This window comes from Microcaecilia unicolor, chromosome 1 (assembly GCF_901765095.1).
Source record: "Microcaecilia unicolor chromosome 1, aMicUni1.1, whole genome shotgun sequence".
Classification (NCBI taxonomy): domain Eukaryota; kingdom Metazoa; phylum Chordata; class Amphibia; order Gymnophiona; family Siphonopidae; genus Microcaecilia; species Microcaecilia unicolor.
The window spans coordinates 690,949,660-690,966,459 of NC_044031.1; the positions used below are offsets into that span (position 1 = coordinate 690,949,660).

The 16,800-nt window shown below is 45.8% G+C and overlaps 1 protein-coding gene across 1 annotated transcript in view; it reads left to right on the plus strand.

Moving 5' to 3' along the window:
- VPS13C (vacuolar protein sorting 13 homolog C) overlaps positions 1-16,800 on the plus strand; it is a 992,635-nt gene that overhangs the window by 693,500 nt on the left and 282,335 nt on the right. The window contains exons 65-66 of the mRNA XM_030188422.1: positions 3,161-3,396; positions 8,646-8,796. Coding sequence (XP_030044282.1) covers positions 3,161-3,396; positions 8,646-8,796 — 387 coding nt within the window. The remainder of the gene's footprint in view (positions 1-3,160; positions 3,397-8,645; positions 8,797-16,800) is intronic.

Genomic DNA, 16,800 nt, shown 5'->3' on the forward strand with positions numbered 1-16,800 from the left:
TGGTCCTTGGGAAGAAAGGTCTCATTCTTTTTAATTTCCACATTGAATGGCTATTCTTATGATGTTATGTTCCTCCCTCGCCTCCCAGAGTGCTGGCCATATCTTGTCTTGCCTTATGTTCAGATAACTATATTGAGAATGCTGGTTTTGTTACATCAGGAAAACCAGTGCATATATTTAGCTGCCTGTACCAGTCCTATACTTGGGGCCATACTGAGGCCTGTGCATGCAGTGTGGCTGCACAGGGCACAAGGCACAAGGGAGTTCAATGCACCAAAATTGCTCCCCCTCCAATATGTCCTGTTTTTGGCTACAGGCAATGGCACCAGGGACTATGTCACGTGACACGATTCTGGCTCAGTGCGATCCTGTCAGTACTTGGATATTCTGGAGTGGAGGACTACTACTTGTACTTATTTCTGTAGTGCTACTAGACATATGCAGTGCTGTCACCTAATAGTGTAGTGGCCTGAGATCCAGGGGAACCAGGTTCAATTCCTTCTGTAGCTCCTTGTGACCCTGGGCAAGTCACTTAACCCTCCATCGCTCCAGGTACAAAATAAGTACCTGTATATAATATGTAAACCGCTTTGATTGTAACCGCAAAAGAGGTGGTATATCAAATTCCATGCCCTTTATACAAGGTGAGGTCAGCTACAGCTGGGTGTGAAGTTGCCACAGTAATGCTGCTAAAAGCTATTTTATTTTGTCATTCTTTTCATATTCCTTAAATATCTTGCCAGTGATATAAATTTTTGAATACTCTTCAGGCAAGAAAGCCTATTTAACCACATGACTACAGATGTTATATTTTATAAATGAATTTTTAGATGGGAGGGCAATTTTCATTACACCCATAAAATCATCCATTGAACATTGCCCTTCCCTACAAGTATGTATCCTTGTGCTGCAAAGGTAGCAAAGCCAGCAAGTTAACATAAAAGCATTTCATTTTGAAATTCATGAGTGGCACCCACTGTAAAGCCTATACTAAGTCTGCAGGTACTGAATGTTTGTTTAGGATTTGCTATACCTGTTAAGTAGGTTCAAGCAGTTTACAAAATACTATAAGAGTAGAAAATGGAAGGGAATGCAATCAAGAATTGGAAAGAAACACAAAATACAGAATACTGTAGGTCACACGCTAAAGTGCCACATTTCATTGTGCTCAGTTATGCCTGCTATTGACATGGTGTAAGTGGGTGTGCCTAGCTATAAGCATGTAGGTGCCATTTTATGCTAAAATTGTATAGCAGAATCTTGGCACCCAGATGTGGTTATAGAATTATAGCTTAGCATGCTGCATCTAGGTGCCTAACTTTGGTCCCCGGTTATAGAATTCCCCAATAGGGAATAGTTCTATAAAATGAACACTAGCATTTACATTACTACTACTACTACTACTATTTAGCATTTCTATAGCGCTACAAAGCATACGCAGCGCTGCACAAACATAGAAGAAAGACAGTCCCTGCTCAAAGAGCTTACAATCTAATAGACAAAAAATAAATAAAGTAAGCAAATCAAATCAATTAATGTGAACAGGAAGGAAGAGAGGAGGGTAGGTGGAGGCGAGTGGTTACAAGTCAAAAGCAATGTTAAAGAGGTGGGCTTTCAGTCTAGATTTAAAGGTGGCCAAGGATGGGGCAAGACGTAGGGGCTCAGGAAGTTTATTCCAGGCGTAGGGTGCAGCGAGGACAAAAGGCGCGAAGTCTGGAGTTGGCAGTAGTGGAGAAGGGAACAGATAAGAAGGATTTATCCATGGAGCGGATGTGCACGGGAAGGGGTGTAGGGATGGACGAGTGTGGAGAGATACTGGGGAGCAGCAGAGTGAATACATTTATAGGTTAGTAGAAGAAGTTTGAACAGAATGCGAAAACGGATAGGGAGCCAGTGAAGGGTCTTGAGGAGAGGGGTAGTATGAGTAAAGCGACCCTGGCGGAAGATGAGACGGGCAGCAGAGTTTTGAACCGACTGGAGAGGGGAGAGGTGACTAAGTGGGAGGCCAGCAAGAAGCAGATTGCAGTAGTCTAAACGAGAGGTGACAAGGGTGTGGATGAGGGTTTTGGTAGAGTGCTCGGAAAGAAAAGGGCGGATTTTACGGATGTTGTAAAGAAAGAAACGACAGGTCTTGGCAATCTGCTGGATATGAGCAGAGAAGGAGAGAGAAGAGTCAAAGATGACCCCAAGGTTTCGAGCTGAGGAGACAGGGAGAATGAGAAAGCCATCAACAGAAATAGAAAACGGGGGGAGCGGGGAGGTGGGCAATTACATACGTATGCAGATACACACCATTCTTTAAACATAAATCTTACTTAGGGCATATTTTATAGGTAGTTATACTCATAGGTGGAGTCTGGACAGAGCATAGACAGAACGCAGACCTTTACACACATGACTCATAGAATACTATAAGTTACACGCCTATTTCTGGCTTTAGGTGCTTGCATACCAGCTCATGTGCCTAAAACATACATGTGTATACACCCAATTAAGCTAGTATTATTTAAAGGAAAGCAGAATTATCCCATATTGCCTTGGTGGGTGATATACAGCCACTATCCGTATAGTTAAAAGCTTTAACTTAGAGCAGAAAAAAAAAAGCTGTCTTTACTTAAACATATGTTTAAGGAACACTGAATATGTATGACGTATTTAAACACACTCAGGAGACGGCAAAGGTGACAAATTGAAATGATGATGCTGTATGGTCTAGAAAATTTATTAATCGTCAAAATCAACTCAACATGGCCATGTTTTGGCCCAGTGGCCTGCCTCAGGAGTCTCTAGGAATCTTCTCTCGACTTGTGACAACTAGTTTGCAGTGCAAAGAAAAACAAACCTGTGCTGATTAATAAATCTTCTAGACCACACAGCATCATCGTTTCAATTTGTCACCTTCGCTGTCTCTGAGTGTGTTCATCTCTGTGAAGTTTTGTTCTTTTGTACGTGAAGTATTTAAACACCACAGCTGGAGTTTAATAAAAAAAAAACAAAAAAATGCTGGTCACATGGTTAATTGACTGATGTATATTTTCAGTGATGAAGCTCTTCTGCAGTAGCCTGCAGCACACACTCAGTTCATTTTGTGACTTACTAAATAGACTGTGACTTCATGCTTGTTTTTTAGAGTAATGGTTTATTTTCATTTTCAACCCAGGATGAATGTGGACAGTTTCCTTATAATCAGAATATTCAGATACATTGGGTATCTTTTCTGGATGGACGCCAGAGGGTTCTGCTTTTTACAGATGATGTAGCCTTGGTGTCTAGAGCCCGGCAAGCAGAGGAAATGGAACAGCCTGACCAAGAAATGAATGTGTCACTTCACAGTTTGGGGCTTTCGCTTGTCAACAACGACAATAAACAAGAGATCTCCTATATAGGGATTACCAGGTATTGTTTATAGGTCATTGTTTTTTACCATAGTTTGCACTTCCTTATCCTGCTAAACCAGACCACACCAATTTGGTTGTGTCCCACTGCTAGCAATGATGGAGGCAAAAACATTTGAATATTCCCGTGCAGTCATTCTCATAATGGATGGCATGGACTGAGACAGTTCAGTATGTCTCTGTCACCAACAGATGGTAGAGGTTGGACTGGTTCAGCAGGATGAGAAGTGGCACAGTCTGCAGACCTGGTTGAATCCATGCTGGAGTGCTGAGGATTGGTTCACAAACCTTCTGGTTGAGTGTGGAATGGTGCTACCCTCCATAGCCCACGCTTTGCCTACAGAATCACCTGGATGCTGGAGCTGCAATGGTGTCAAAGGGCCCCTGTCAGCAGGGATGAGTCCTTAATTTTTCTTCTATTGTTCTCTCCCTCCTCCCTCAACCCTGGGGACTCTGTTAAAGCATCAAATTAGGGAATGCCCATTTAAAAAAAAATAGCAAGGAGGAGCCATAGAGCATTGTTTTGTCAGCAGTACTTTGGACAGCCAGGTTGTTGGAGCTGCAGGGCTCTTGAAGTCTCAGTGCCGGCACATCTGATGATGCCAGTGGAAAAGTGATGAGGCAGATGGGGGCCAGCACATCAGCAACATCAAGCTCCTTCTGCCCTTGCTGCAATGGGGAGGAGCGGCCAAGTGGCATAGGTGCCTTAGTGTGGATTCTGAGGACTGCTGATCCTTGGCCCATTTTGATTCCCTGTGGGGCAGCCAAAGGGTATAGTGATGACAGCCACCACTGTGGTCCATGGCTCAGGCCCTCCCCTCCAGAGCATCAGGAGGAAGGGCAGTTCTAGCCAAAAAACCACTACCAGTCATGGTGCCATTCAGAAGCCATTGGGCTCATAAACAAATTCTCTGTTTCTAAAAAGTTCTCTGATTTAAAGGATCACAGGCAGGAAGGCCATACATGCTTGTTAAAAATGCAGTTCTAAATTTCTTTAGCTGGCAAGAGCTTCCTGAAAAGTAAGTCTTCCTCCTGCCTAGAGGCACTTCTGAATAACAGCCATAGTTGCACCATTGACCTCACCGTTTGGAGCTCGGGCCCAGTAGTGAGCATCTCTAGAGACAATTTATTTATTTTTTTATTTATTTTGGATCTTGCTCACATCTTTTCATTAGTAGCTCAAGGTGAGTTAGATTCAGGTACACTGGTATTTCCCTATTCCTGGAGGGCTCACAATCTAAGGGTTGCTTCTGCTGACAGGATGTGTTCATATCGAGCTCCTACAATTCAGGTTAAATAATACATAAGTACATAAGTAATACCACACTGGGAAAAGACCAAGGGTCCATCGAGCCCAGCATCCTGTCCACGACAGCAGCCAATCCAGGCCAAGGGCACCTAGCGAACTTCCCAAACGTACAAACATTCTATACATGTTATTCCTGGAATTGTGGATTTTTCTCAAGTCCATTTAGTAGTGGTTTATGGACTTGTTCTTTAGGAAACCATCTAACCCCTTTTTAAACTCTGCTAACCTAACCGCCTTCACCACGTTCTCCGGCAACGAATTCCAGAGTTTAATTATGCGTTGGATGAAGAAACATTTTCTCCGATTTGTTTTAAATTTTAGTACACTGTAATTTCATTGCATGCCCCTCTTTACTTATTTACTGCCCAAAGTTTATATACTTTTGCTCTGTTGACATTGAGGAGCCAGTCTTGAGTGCTATTTTTATTTAGTTTCCTTCCTTCACTTAGTTACTTTCATTTGTTTTGTTTGGACAAATGCAACTTTTTGCCTCCATGCATTTTTCAAGCAAGCACCCTTTCTCTTTGCTTGTGATATGAACTGGATCTACAATTTAAAAAGCCTCCAGAAATCTGCATCAATTGGAACAAAGGTCATCAGGATCAGAAACTGCAAATTGAAACCATCACCACAACTTGAGTTAAGTTCATATAATTTTATTATCTCTAAATTTCTGATATTCTGCTGAAGCTTCTTCAGCATTAAACTTTCAAACAATTTCACAGGAGTGAAACACAGCCATTTGATATATGTCTAAAGTGAACAGAAGTGTCTGTTAAATATTAGATACTGGACCTTAAAAACCAAACTACCTTGTTTCAAGTTTTAAAACAAAATATAGGTAGAATTAGCTGATTGACTTCATATCTCATTCTAAATAAAAAGTATTTATTAAAGCAACAACAGAGCTCCTCTTCTTAGGAAGCTGATACTGCAAAAGGGAGTCAGGGCCAGATGCACTGAGGTCCTCGGAAGAGCCCTTCCCTTACCGATTCCATAGCGAGTCGGTAGGGAACAGCCATGCATCAAGAAAACGGAATACAAATGAGCTGCTCTCTGTAGCTCACTTGCATTCTCTATTCCCTCGAAAGCCAGTCGAGCATGCGCAGAGCAGCCAAGCGTTATGCTGGCTGCTCTGCGCATGCCAAGGATGTCCTTTATGGGCGTCTTTTACTAAAAAGAAAAAAAAAAAAAACCACGTCTCTGCCGAGGCACACCTTCTCTCCCTGTGAGGCATCCCACAGGTGGCAAACTGCATCTGCAAGCTGGGGATTGGGGAACCGATCTTCAGTCTTCTACTTTCCTCCTTGTCCGCAGTTCAGAACCTCTCTCTCAAGCCCCTCCACACCGTGTCATCAAACTCATACCTGGCAGCTATCGGCAGCTTCTGCTCCAGTCGCCTTGCCCCGGGGTGTTTTCAGCACGTCCGATGCCCCTCCTCCAGGTCTCTCTCAGCCTGGGATGTGGGGCATAATCGAAAGAGATGTCCACATAGTTTTTTGATTTGGACGTCCTCGCACCCATCACAAAAAATCTGGGGGAAAGACGTCCAAGTGCTCGTCAGGGACGTCCTTAGTGAAGGACGTGCACGTTAGGGACTTTAGAAGGACGGCCCTGACGAGCACTTGGATGTGGCTAGGCAAAGGTTTCCGCTGGTTGTTTGAGTGAAGGACGTCCCTGACGAGCACTTGGACGTTTTTTTTTTCCCGATTTTTTTTTTTTTTTTTTGTTAAATTTATAGAAGTTTTAGAGGCGAATAAATCCTGCGCAGCCCCAATGAGAGAAACAGACCTCCCGTTAGTATTTTCCACGGTTAGGCAATCGGAAAACGGTATTGCATTCTCATTACAATACGATTTATACACATGGGTGTACTAATTTACTCATCTGCATTCCGTTTTCGTTAGCTGCTACCGTGGTTGGAAAATGGCTCGGAGAAGCCTTTTGTGCATGCCACGGTTTACTATGGCTCGTTAATGGCTCGTTAAGTTTAGTGTATCTGGCCCTCAAGGCCCTCAGCAAGCACTGCCTAATTAACACACCATTGATAACTGCTGCCAAAGACAAACTGTCTTTTGCCATACTCTGAAACTACAAGTCTGCATGCAGTGAATTCTTAACCATCAAAAGCAATATTTCTGACTTAAAATAAAACAGTGAAAAAGAAAATAAGATGAGACCTTTTTTATTGGACATAACTTAATACATTTCTTGATTAGATTTCGAAGGTGCCCTTCTTCGTCAGATGGAATAGCAAATGTGGTAGATGACAGTAATATATAAGTAAAACATCCAAGCATTTCATTGACAGTCTAAGGGTGGGGGTGGGTAGGAGGTATGCATGGGAGCATCAAAGCATTTCAGAGATAGTCTAACAGGATGCGGAGTGGATAGGATGAGAGGAGGGTGATAAACATAGCAATACAACTTTTTTTATAATGGGCTAGAAAACCCAGATCTTTAAGTCATGTCTGTTGGGTGTCAAAATATGATTGAGCTGTAGCCAGAAGAGTACTGTCAATCCTGAACTGGGTTGAAGGTTATGAAGAGAGAAGAGATTTAGAAAAAAAAACAGCACTTCCGTCTTCAGAGCATCATGAGCTTGTTTCTTTTGACCCTTCTTGCAAAAGCAGATGCAGCACATTTACCTTCTCCACACATAGACCATAAGATACCCCTATACATTTGTACCTCACCAGCAAATAATTGGCACGTAATGTTAAAACTGTGATTTATATCAACAAAAGGCTTTAATACAATTTTTCAAAACAACAAAGAAGATCAAGTTGCCAGAGGGACGCCCCATTACATATTCTTTGGCTGAGTACAAATTTCCTTAGAAGTACATGTTAAATTCTCTTTAAAAAAAAATAAAAGGCAGACAGTACCAAAATTACATTTCTAAACTCATCCATTCCACCTCCAAATGTTTGACATAAGGCTCTGATCCACTGTATCAAATCTGAATGAGAAATCTAATAAGACAAAGCAAGATGCTATGCCTTAATGAACACAAAAGCTCCTAATCCTTGCTGCCTCTCCAGTGTGAGAGCTTAATTTTGTCTTCATTCATCTCATTAACATTTTAACCAATAGAACAAGCATACCTCAAGTTCCTTTCCCCCTTTGTTGCTATCACCCCCACCTGAAGGGTCAGCAAATTACAAGTACTGTTGTGCCATCTTCGTTACACCAAATTCTACCCAGACCAGATATTTTTGTATACCTACCCAAAATATTTCCTCAAGTTAGTTAGAATTTGACTCAGCCAGTCCATTATAGTACTTACCTTTATACACACCAAACTAGAAACTTCTTTTCACACTTTTAATTGCAGAAGAGGACTGTTGTACTACCTTCAAGGGATGATGGAACACAAGAAATGTTCTTAGCTTTTTCTCTTTCTGTGTCAGTCAGAGGAGCAAAATGCACAGTCTCTAACAGGATGTCAGACTTCATTACCTTCTGCTGTCATCAGGCAGGCATCCCATCTTCAAACAGAGTGAAGGTGCATTGACTTTGTGGAAAATCAACTTCCATAGCCAACCTTCAGTTTTCATTTTTGCTGATGTCTACAGTGCCACTGCTTAGTCCTCCATTGATACTGTTAGAAAACATTTCTACTCTGATCAGTCTTGGAGCCTAGATGGATACTTCAGTAAGACTATACTACTGAACTTATTTGCTTAACTAGCTTCAACTCCGTTCACCCTCAATCTGTATGTCCCATATCAAGAAGCAGCTCCCAACTTGGCAATCAGCATTTGTGTGGCTGCATGTATCCTGCTTGTTGCCAGAGAAAATCGAGTTGCTTACCTATAAGTGGGCTTCTCCATAGACAACAGGATAATGTGTTATATAATTTGACTCAAATGTCAAATCTAATTTACTATAGTTGCAAAATAGTTAGTCTTACATAAACTGTTGTTTGTCTCTTCAAGCTCTGGAGTTGTTTGGGAAATGAAGCCAAAGCAACGCTGGAAGCCATTTAATCAAAAGCAGATAATCCTCCTGGAGCGGGCTTATCAGAAATATCTTGCTAGAAGCATTGAGAAGGGAATGGAATGGTTTACAATAGAGAACAATTTTGAGGTAAAGATTCATTTACAAGCAGTTTGCAATGAATTAGTCAAGACAAAAAAAATGTTTAATACATTATACAGATCTACGTTGCAATTTTATGTCTTTGAAAATATTTTTGGAAATTGTAAACTATAGTCCCTTTTTCCCACTGTTTAAAATATTTGAGCACTCAAGTATTCTCTAGTGTTAGATAAGAAAGTTTCTCTAAGGAAAAGCAGTATAGTAGCTGTCCTGCATGGGTGAAATCAGACAGAGATTAAGTTTGACTAGTGATTCTAATGAAATGCTATACTAAGAATGAGTGGGATGCCCTGTATCACAACAGTTGTGTTCTGCCCCTTTTTCTCCTGTATTTTGCCTTAGGAGCCCAATAATGTGGCTTTAAGGTGACAGTTCTTGATAACTTTTTTTTCACTGTAAAGGCAAATTCTTTAATATTTGCCTTCTGAGTTCAGTTTTTCTTTTTCTTTTGTCATAGTTAGAAGTTTCTCAGCTTTTTTTTCACAGCTGTGTTTTTGCATTGGTGTCTGCATTGAGTGGCATTTGATTTTTACTATAGCTAATTATTTGCTGACGTCTTAAAAACAGAAGAAGGCTAGAGATTTGTGAAGCCCAATATCCTGTCTCTGATGGGAAGTTCTCCTCAGATCCTGATGAGTAGATCCTTTCCTTGTTGCTCATTCACATAGATTATGTAGTGGATTTGTCCAAGTTTATCTGGCCAGTAATTGTATATGAGATTTTCTTCCCCCTTTACACCTAACTCTGCTGAACGCCAGGAACACATCCTTTGACAACAAATTCCACAGTTTGATAATTCATTCTTTAAGGGAAGCATTTTTTTCTCCTATTTTTTTTATTTGCTTGATACACCACCTGAAAGCTGTTATATAAGGTTTTAAAACCATGCATAAACATTTGCTCAAGGAACAGATGATAAAATTGGCCAAACTATGAAGGAATAGTACTTGACTGATCTGTCAGCCAAGTTTTATCATAGTAAGTCGGGTGATCCTTCATGATCAAATCATATAACACTAGAATTATATTAACTGGCCTAACATTCATTAGGAATTGACATACAGAAGACATGGCAATACCTGATGAAAGGCTAGAGTAATTAAAGAACTGGAGAGGATAGACAGAAAAATTTGCACTCGGTGTACCTCTTCCATTCTGACACCATTCCATCTTCTCACTATTAAAGATTAGGCACAAAACAGTCAAAATATTGTGGCCTGTCCCCAACCATAAACAGATCTGTACAGTATAGGGAGAGAGAGGACCCGAGTTCTACAACCTATATTCCATTCTCTCCCTCCTGGTGAAATTAGCCCCAAGAAGATAATTTTCATTGCTAAAGATAATGTTGATGTTGCCTGTACCAAAAAGCTGTACAAAATCTACAGTATGCTGTCCTTTCTGATCAGTATATTTTATAATGTCGGTATAAAATGACAATGTTAGAAAGTCAAACCCTATTATTAGAAAAGGTTCTGTTTCATATCTGTGCAATAGACTAATCATAAATTTCTCTCATATCATAAATTCAAATATAAAGAAATCAGGGAGGAAAAGTCAGGACTAGATTATTTGATCAGGAAGTTTTCCAAAAAGAGTGGAAAAATCCAATATTTTTCTTGATCAAAGTCATATTGATCAGTTATTTAGATTTGAAATAAGGTAGCTGTATTTAGTCATGAAAAGTTGAGTGTAGTGTAATAAAAGAGTAAATTCTGTTTTCTGGTTTTCTGATTAGATAAGAGGATTGAAATTATTTTTAAGAAGATTTGAATCCTAAAGTTTATACATGTATTGGATGAGGCAAAGAGAGACTACTGATTACGTGTTAATAATGCCTTATCACATCGCGCCAGGTTACGATATGCAGAATTCAGTTCAAAATCCAAAGTTTGAGGGAACTAGTGAATTTACTGAGTTCTTTAAGAACAAAATTGAAATTTATGTAAAGTTTATGAATCACAATATAGTGACTTATTGATTAAGAATTGTGATAGAGCCAACATTACCCTTAGTAAGATGAGAGCAGTGAAGCTTTTTCCTCTGGTTTCATTAAGAAGAATTTAGGTTTATAAATTCAGATGAGAGACCTACAAAACATGCCTTTCTCAATATGGGTTTAGAAAGCATTACAGTGGTTAATATTAAACTAATTATTCTCCGAGGACAAGCAGGCTGCTTGTTCTCACTGATGGGTGACGTCTACGGCAGCCCCTCCAATCGGAATCTTCACTAGCAAAGGCCTTTGCTAGTCCTCGCGCGCCGATGCGCACCGCGCATGCGCGGCCGTCTTCCCGCACGAAACCGGCTAGTGCCGGCCAGTCTTCTTTTCTCCGCGCTCGGTACGGTTGTGTTTTACCGTTCGTGCCCGAAAAGTCGGCCTCGCGCGTTGTTTTCGACTTTTTTCTGTGAGAAATTCCAGAAAATATTTGGATTAACCACTTTTGGTTTTTCCTTCCTCTACTTCGAGTTTTTTCGCCCCGTTAAGTTTTGTTTCGTCGTCGGGGTAGGCCTTACTTAGGCCCCGGTCGAAATTTCCCTTTTTTCTGTGCCAGATTTCGCCGGCGTGATTTTCCGCCCATGACATCGAAGCCTTCCAGCGGCTTCAAGAAGTGCACCCAGTGCGCCCGGGTAATCTCGCTCACTGACAGGCACGCGTCGTGTCTTCAGTGTCTGGGGGCTGGGCACCGCCCTCAGGCCTGTAGTCTGTGTTCCCTTTTGCAAAGGCGGACTCAGGTAGCGAGGTTAGCCCAGTGGAACATTTTGTTCTCGGGCTCTTCGTCGGCATCGGCACCGGGGGTATCGAGTGCATCGACGTCTTCAGCGTCCAGACCTTCAACCTCGGCGGCCAGTACATCGAGTGCATCGAGGCATCGGGCCTCTGCATCGGCGCCGAGACATCGGACAGCTGCATCGACGTCGGTGGTACCGGGACCTCGTCTGCTGATGTCGTCGGACGGTGGTGCTTCGTCTGGAGTGCAGGTGAGGGCTGTCCATTCCCCTGCTGGTGGCGGTGAGCCTTCGGGTGGGTCTCCCCCTACCCTGAGGGCTCCTGCGGTACAGCCCCCCCCGAGACCGACCTTCTTCGGTCTCGGCCCCGAGGAAGCGACGGCTGGATTCTACGTCCTCCTCGTCGGTACTGGGAAGCTCCGGTGACATGCTTCGTCCCAAGAGTCGAAGAAGCATCGTCACCGGTCCCCTTCCCATGTCGGTACCGAGAGCTCTGGGTCGCCAAAGGAGTCGGCACCCAGCAGGCATCGGCGCCGAGAGGACGCTCACCCTCTGTTCAGGAGGTGTCGATGCCCTCCACTCTGGACAGCCCGGAACAGCCTCCACGCCCGGAACAGGTTCTGACGTCAACGCCTGCATCAACCTCCATGCCTTTCTCTGCAGCCGCTCTGAACGAGAGCCTCCGGGCCGTTCTCCCAGAGATTCTGGGAGAGCTGCTGCGCCCTACCCCTCCGGTACCGGCGGTGCTTGCGCCACCGCTACCGTCGAGCGTGGCGCCGGCTGGCCCATCGCCCGAGGTGAGGTCTCCGGCATCGGTGCCGCGTGCCGGTACCGGCTGCCGTCGCCTCCCAGGAAGGCTCCCCGACTACGTCGGCGGAGGGAGCTTCGCCGATGCGGGCGAGGGAGTCTACCTCTCGACGCCCCCATCGTGGACGTGGCTCCACGGAGTCGAGTCGGGCACGGTTGCAGACACAGGTCCGTGAACGTGTGTCTGACACCGAGGGTGAGGCCTCGTGGGAAGAGGAAGAAGACCCCAGATATTTCTCTGATGAGGAGTCTGAGGGTCTTCCTTCCGATCCCACTCCCTCTCCTGAAAGACAGCTTTCCCCTCCTGAGAGTCTGTCTTTTGCTTCCTTTGTCCGGGAGATGTCTACGGCCATCCCCTTCCCGGTGGTTGTGGAGGACGAGCCAGGGCTGAAATGTTTGAGCTCCTGGACTATCCTTCTCCACCTAAGGAAGCGTCCACTGTTCCTTTGCACCATGTCCTAAAAAAGACATTGCTTGCGAACTGGACCAAGCCTTTAACTAATCCCCACATTCCCAAGAAGATCGAGTCCCAGTACCGGATCCATGGGGACCCAGATCTGATGCGCACTCAGTTGCCTCATGATTCTGGAGTTGTGGATCTGGCCCTAAAGAAGGCTAAGAGTTCTAGGGAGCATGCTTCGGCGCCCCCGGGCAAGGACTTCTAGAACCTTAGACTCCTTTGGGAGGAAGGCCTACCATTCTTCTATGCTAGTGGCCAAAATTCAGTCTTACCAGCTCAACACGAGCATACACATGCGGAACAATGTGCGGCAGTTGGCGGGCTTGGTTGATGCGCTCCCCCTGAGCAAGCCAAGCCATTTCAGGAGGTGGTCAGGCAGCTGAAGGCGTGCAGAAAATTCCTGGCCAGAGGGGTGTATGACACCTTTGATGTTGCGTCCAGGGCCGCTGCTCAAGGTGTGGTGATGCGCAGGCTCTCATGGCTGCGTGCCTCCGACCTGGAGAATAGAATCCAGCAGCGGATTGCGGACTCGCCTTGCCGTGCGGATAACATTTTTGGAGAGAAAGTCGAACAGGTGGTAGAGCAGCTCCACCAGCGGGACACCGCAATTCGACAAGTTCTCCCGCCGGCAGCCTTCAGCCTCTACCTCTACAGGTAGAAGATTTTTCGGGGAAGGAAGACTGTTCCCTACTCTTCTGGCAAGCGTAGGTACAATCCTCCTTCTCGACAGCCTGCGGCCCAGGCTAAGCCCCCAGCGCGCTCGCTCTCGTCAGCAGCGTGGCCTCAGCAAGGCCCCTCGGCTCCCCAGCAAAAGCAAGGGACGAGCTTTTGACTGGCTCCAGCAGAGCATAGCCGACATCCAAGTGTCAGTGCCGGGCGAACTGCCAGTTCGGAGGGAGGTGAAAGCTTTTCACCAAAGGTGGCCTCTCATAACCTCCGATCAGTGGGTTCTCCAAATAGTCCGCAAGGATACACCTCCAATTGGCCTCAAAACCTCCAAATTGTCCACCGGGAGCTCAGTCTTACAGCTTCCAGCACAAGCAGGTACTTGCAGAGGAACTCTCCGCCCTTCTCAGCGCCAATGCGGTCGAGCCCGTGCCATCCGGGCAAGAAGGGCTGGGATTCTATTCAGGTACTTCCTTGTGGAAAAGAAAACAGGGGGGATGCGTCCCATCCTAGACTAAGGGCCCTGAACAAATATCTGGTCAAAGAAAAGTTCAGGATGCTTTCCCTGGGCACCCTCCTTCCCATGATTCAGGAAAACGATTGGCTATGCTCTCTGGACTTGAAGGATGCCTACACACACATCCCGATACTGCCAGCTCACAGACAGTATCTGCGATTTCAGCTGGGCACACGTCACTTCCAGTACTGTGTGCTACCCTTTGGGCTCGCCTCTGCGCCCAGGGTGTTCACAAAGTGCTTGGCTGTAGTAGCAGCGGCACTTCGCAGGCTGGGGGTGCACGTGTTCCCATATCTCGACGATTGGCTGGTGAAGAACACGCGAGGCAGGAGCCCTGCAGTCCATGCAGATGACTATTCGCCTCCTGGAGCTACTGGGGTTTGTGATAAATACCCAAAGTCCCATCTCCTCCGGCGCAGAGACTCGAATTCATAGGAGCTCTGCTGGATTCTCGGACGGCTCGCACCTATCTCCCAGAGGCGAGAGCCAACAACTGTTGTTCCTCGTCTCGCGGGTGCGAGCGTCCCAGCAGATCACAGCTCGGCAGATGTTGAGATTGCTGGGCCAATGGCCCAGCCTCCACAGTTCATGTGACTCCCATGGCCGGCCTGCACATGAGATCTGCTCAATGGACCCTAGCTTCCCATTGGTTTCAGGCTGCTGGGGATCTAGAAGACGTGATCCACCTGTCCACGAGTTTTCTCGAATCCTGTATTGGTGGACGATTTGGTCCAATCTGACTCTGGGACGTCCTTTCCAAATTCCTCAGCCACAAAAAGTGCTGACCACGGATGCGTCTCTCCTGGGGTGGGGAGCTCATGTCGATGGGCTTCACCCAAGGAAGCTGGTCCCTCCAGGAACGCGATCTACAGATCAACCTTCTGGAGTTACGAGCGATCTGGAACGCTCTGAAGGCTTTCAGAGATCGGCTGTCCCACCAAATTATCCAAATTCAGACAGACAACCAGGTTGCCATGTACTACGTCAACAAGCAGGGGGGCACGGATCTCGCCCCCTGTGTCAGGAAGCCGTCAGCATGTGGCTCTGGGCTCGCCGTCACGGCATGGGAGCCCACATATCTGGCAGGCATAAACAACAGTCTGGCGACAGGTTGAGCAGGATTATGCAACCTCAACGAGTGGTCGCTCAATTCCCGTGTAGTGCGACAGATCTTCCAGGTGTGGGGCACCCCCTTGGTAGACCTCTTGCATCTCGAGCCAACCACAAAGTCCCTCAGTTCTGTTCCAGGCTTCAGGCCCACGGCAGACTGGCATCGGATGCCTTCCTCCTGGATTGGGGGGAGGGTCTGCTGTATGCTTATCCTCCCATACCTCTGGTGGGGAAGACTTTGTTGAAACTCAAGCAAGACCGAGGCACCATGATTCTGATTGCTCCTTTTTGGCCGCGTCAGATCTGGTCCCTCTTCTTCTGGAGTTGTCCTCCGAAGAACCGTGGAGATTGGAGTGTTTTCCGACCCTCATCACGCAGGACGAAGGGGCGTCTGCATCCCAACCTCCGGTCCTGGCTCTCACGGCCTGGATGTTGAGAGCGTAGACTTTGCCTCTTTGGGTCTGTCAGAGGTGTCTCCGTATCTTGCTTGCTTCAGGAAAGATTCCACCAAGTGGAGTTACTTCTTTCTGTGGAGGAGGTTTGCCGTCTGGTGTGACAGCAAGGCCTAGATCCTCGCTCTGTCTCCACAGACCCTGCTTGAATACCTTCTGCACTTGTCTGAGTCTCGTCTCAAGACCAACTCTGTAAGGGTTCACCTTAGTGCAATCAGTGCATACCATTACCGTGTGGAAGGTAAGCCGATCTCAGGACAGCCTTTAGTTGTTCGCTTATGAGAGGTTTGCTTTTGTCAAAGCCCCCTATCAAGCCTCCTACAGTGTCATGGATCTCAATGTCGTTCTCCCAGCTGATGAAACTCCTTTTGAGCCACTGAATCCTGCCATCTGAGTACTTGACCTGGAAGGTCATTTTCTTGGTGGCAGTTACTTCAGCTCGTAGAGTCAGTGAGCTTCAGGCCTGGTAGCCAGGCCCTTACACCAAATTTTCATAACAGAGTCGTCCTCGCACTCACCCTAAGTTCTTGCCAAAGGTCGTGTCGGAGTTCCATCTGAACCAGTCAATTATCTTGCCAAACTTCTTTCCCTGTCCTCATTCCTGCCCTGCTGAACGTCAGCTGCACACATTGGACTGCAAGAGAGCATTGGCCTTCTACCTGGAGGGACACAGCCCAACAGACAGTCCGCCCAACTGTTTGTTTCTTTTGATCCAATAGGAGGGGAGTGGCTGGGGTAAACGCACCATATCCAATTGGCTAGCAGATTGCATTTCCTTCACTTACGCCCAGGCTGGGCTGACTCTTGAGGGTCATGTCACGGCTCATAATGTTAGAGCCATGGCAGCGTCGGTAGCCCACTTGAAGTCAGCCTCTATTAAAGAAATTTGCAAAGCTGCGACGTGGTCATCTGTCCACACATTCACATCTCATTACTGCCTGCAGCAGGATACCCGACGCGACAGTCGGTTCGGGCAGTCAGTTCTTCAGAACCTGTTTGGGCTTTAGGATCCAACCCACCCCCCGAGGGCCCTGTTTGTTCTGTTCCAGGCTGCACTCTCAGTTAGTTGGTAAATTTTTTAGGTCAATCTCAGTTATGGTCCTCACCGTTGCGAGGCCCAATTGACCATGGTTGTTGTTTTGAGTGAGCCTGGGGGCTAGGGATACCCCATCAGTGAGAACAAGCAGCCTGCTTGTCCTCGGAGAAAGCGAATGCTACATACCTGTAGAAGGTATTCTCCGAGGACAGCA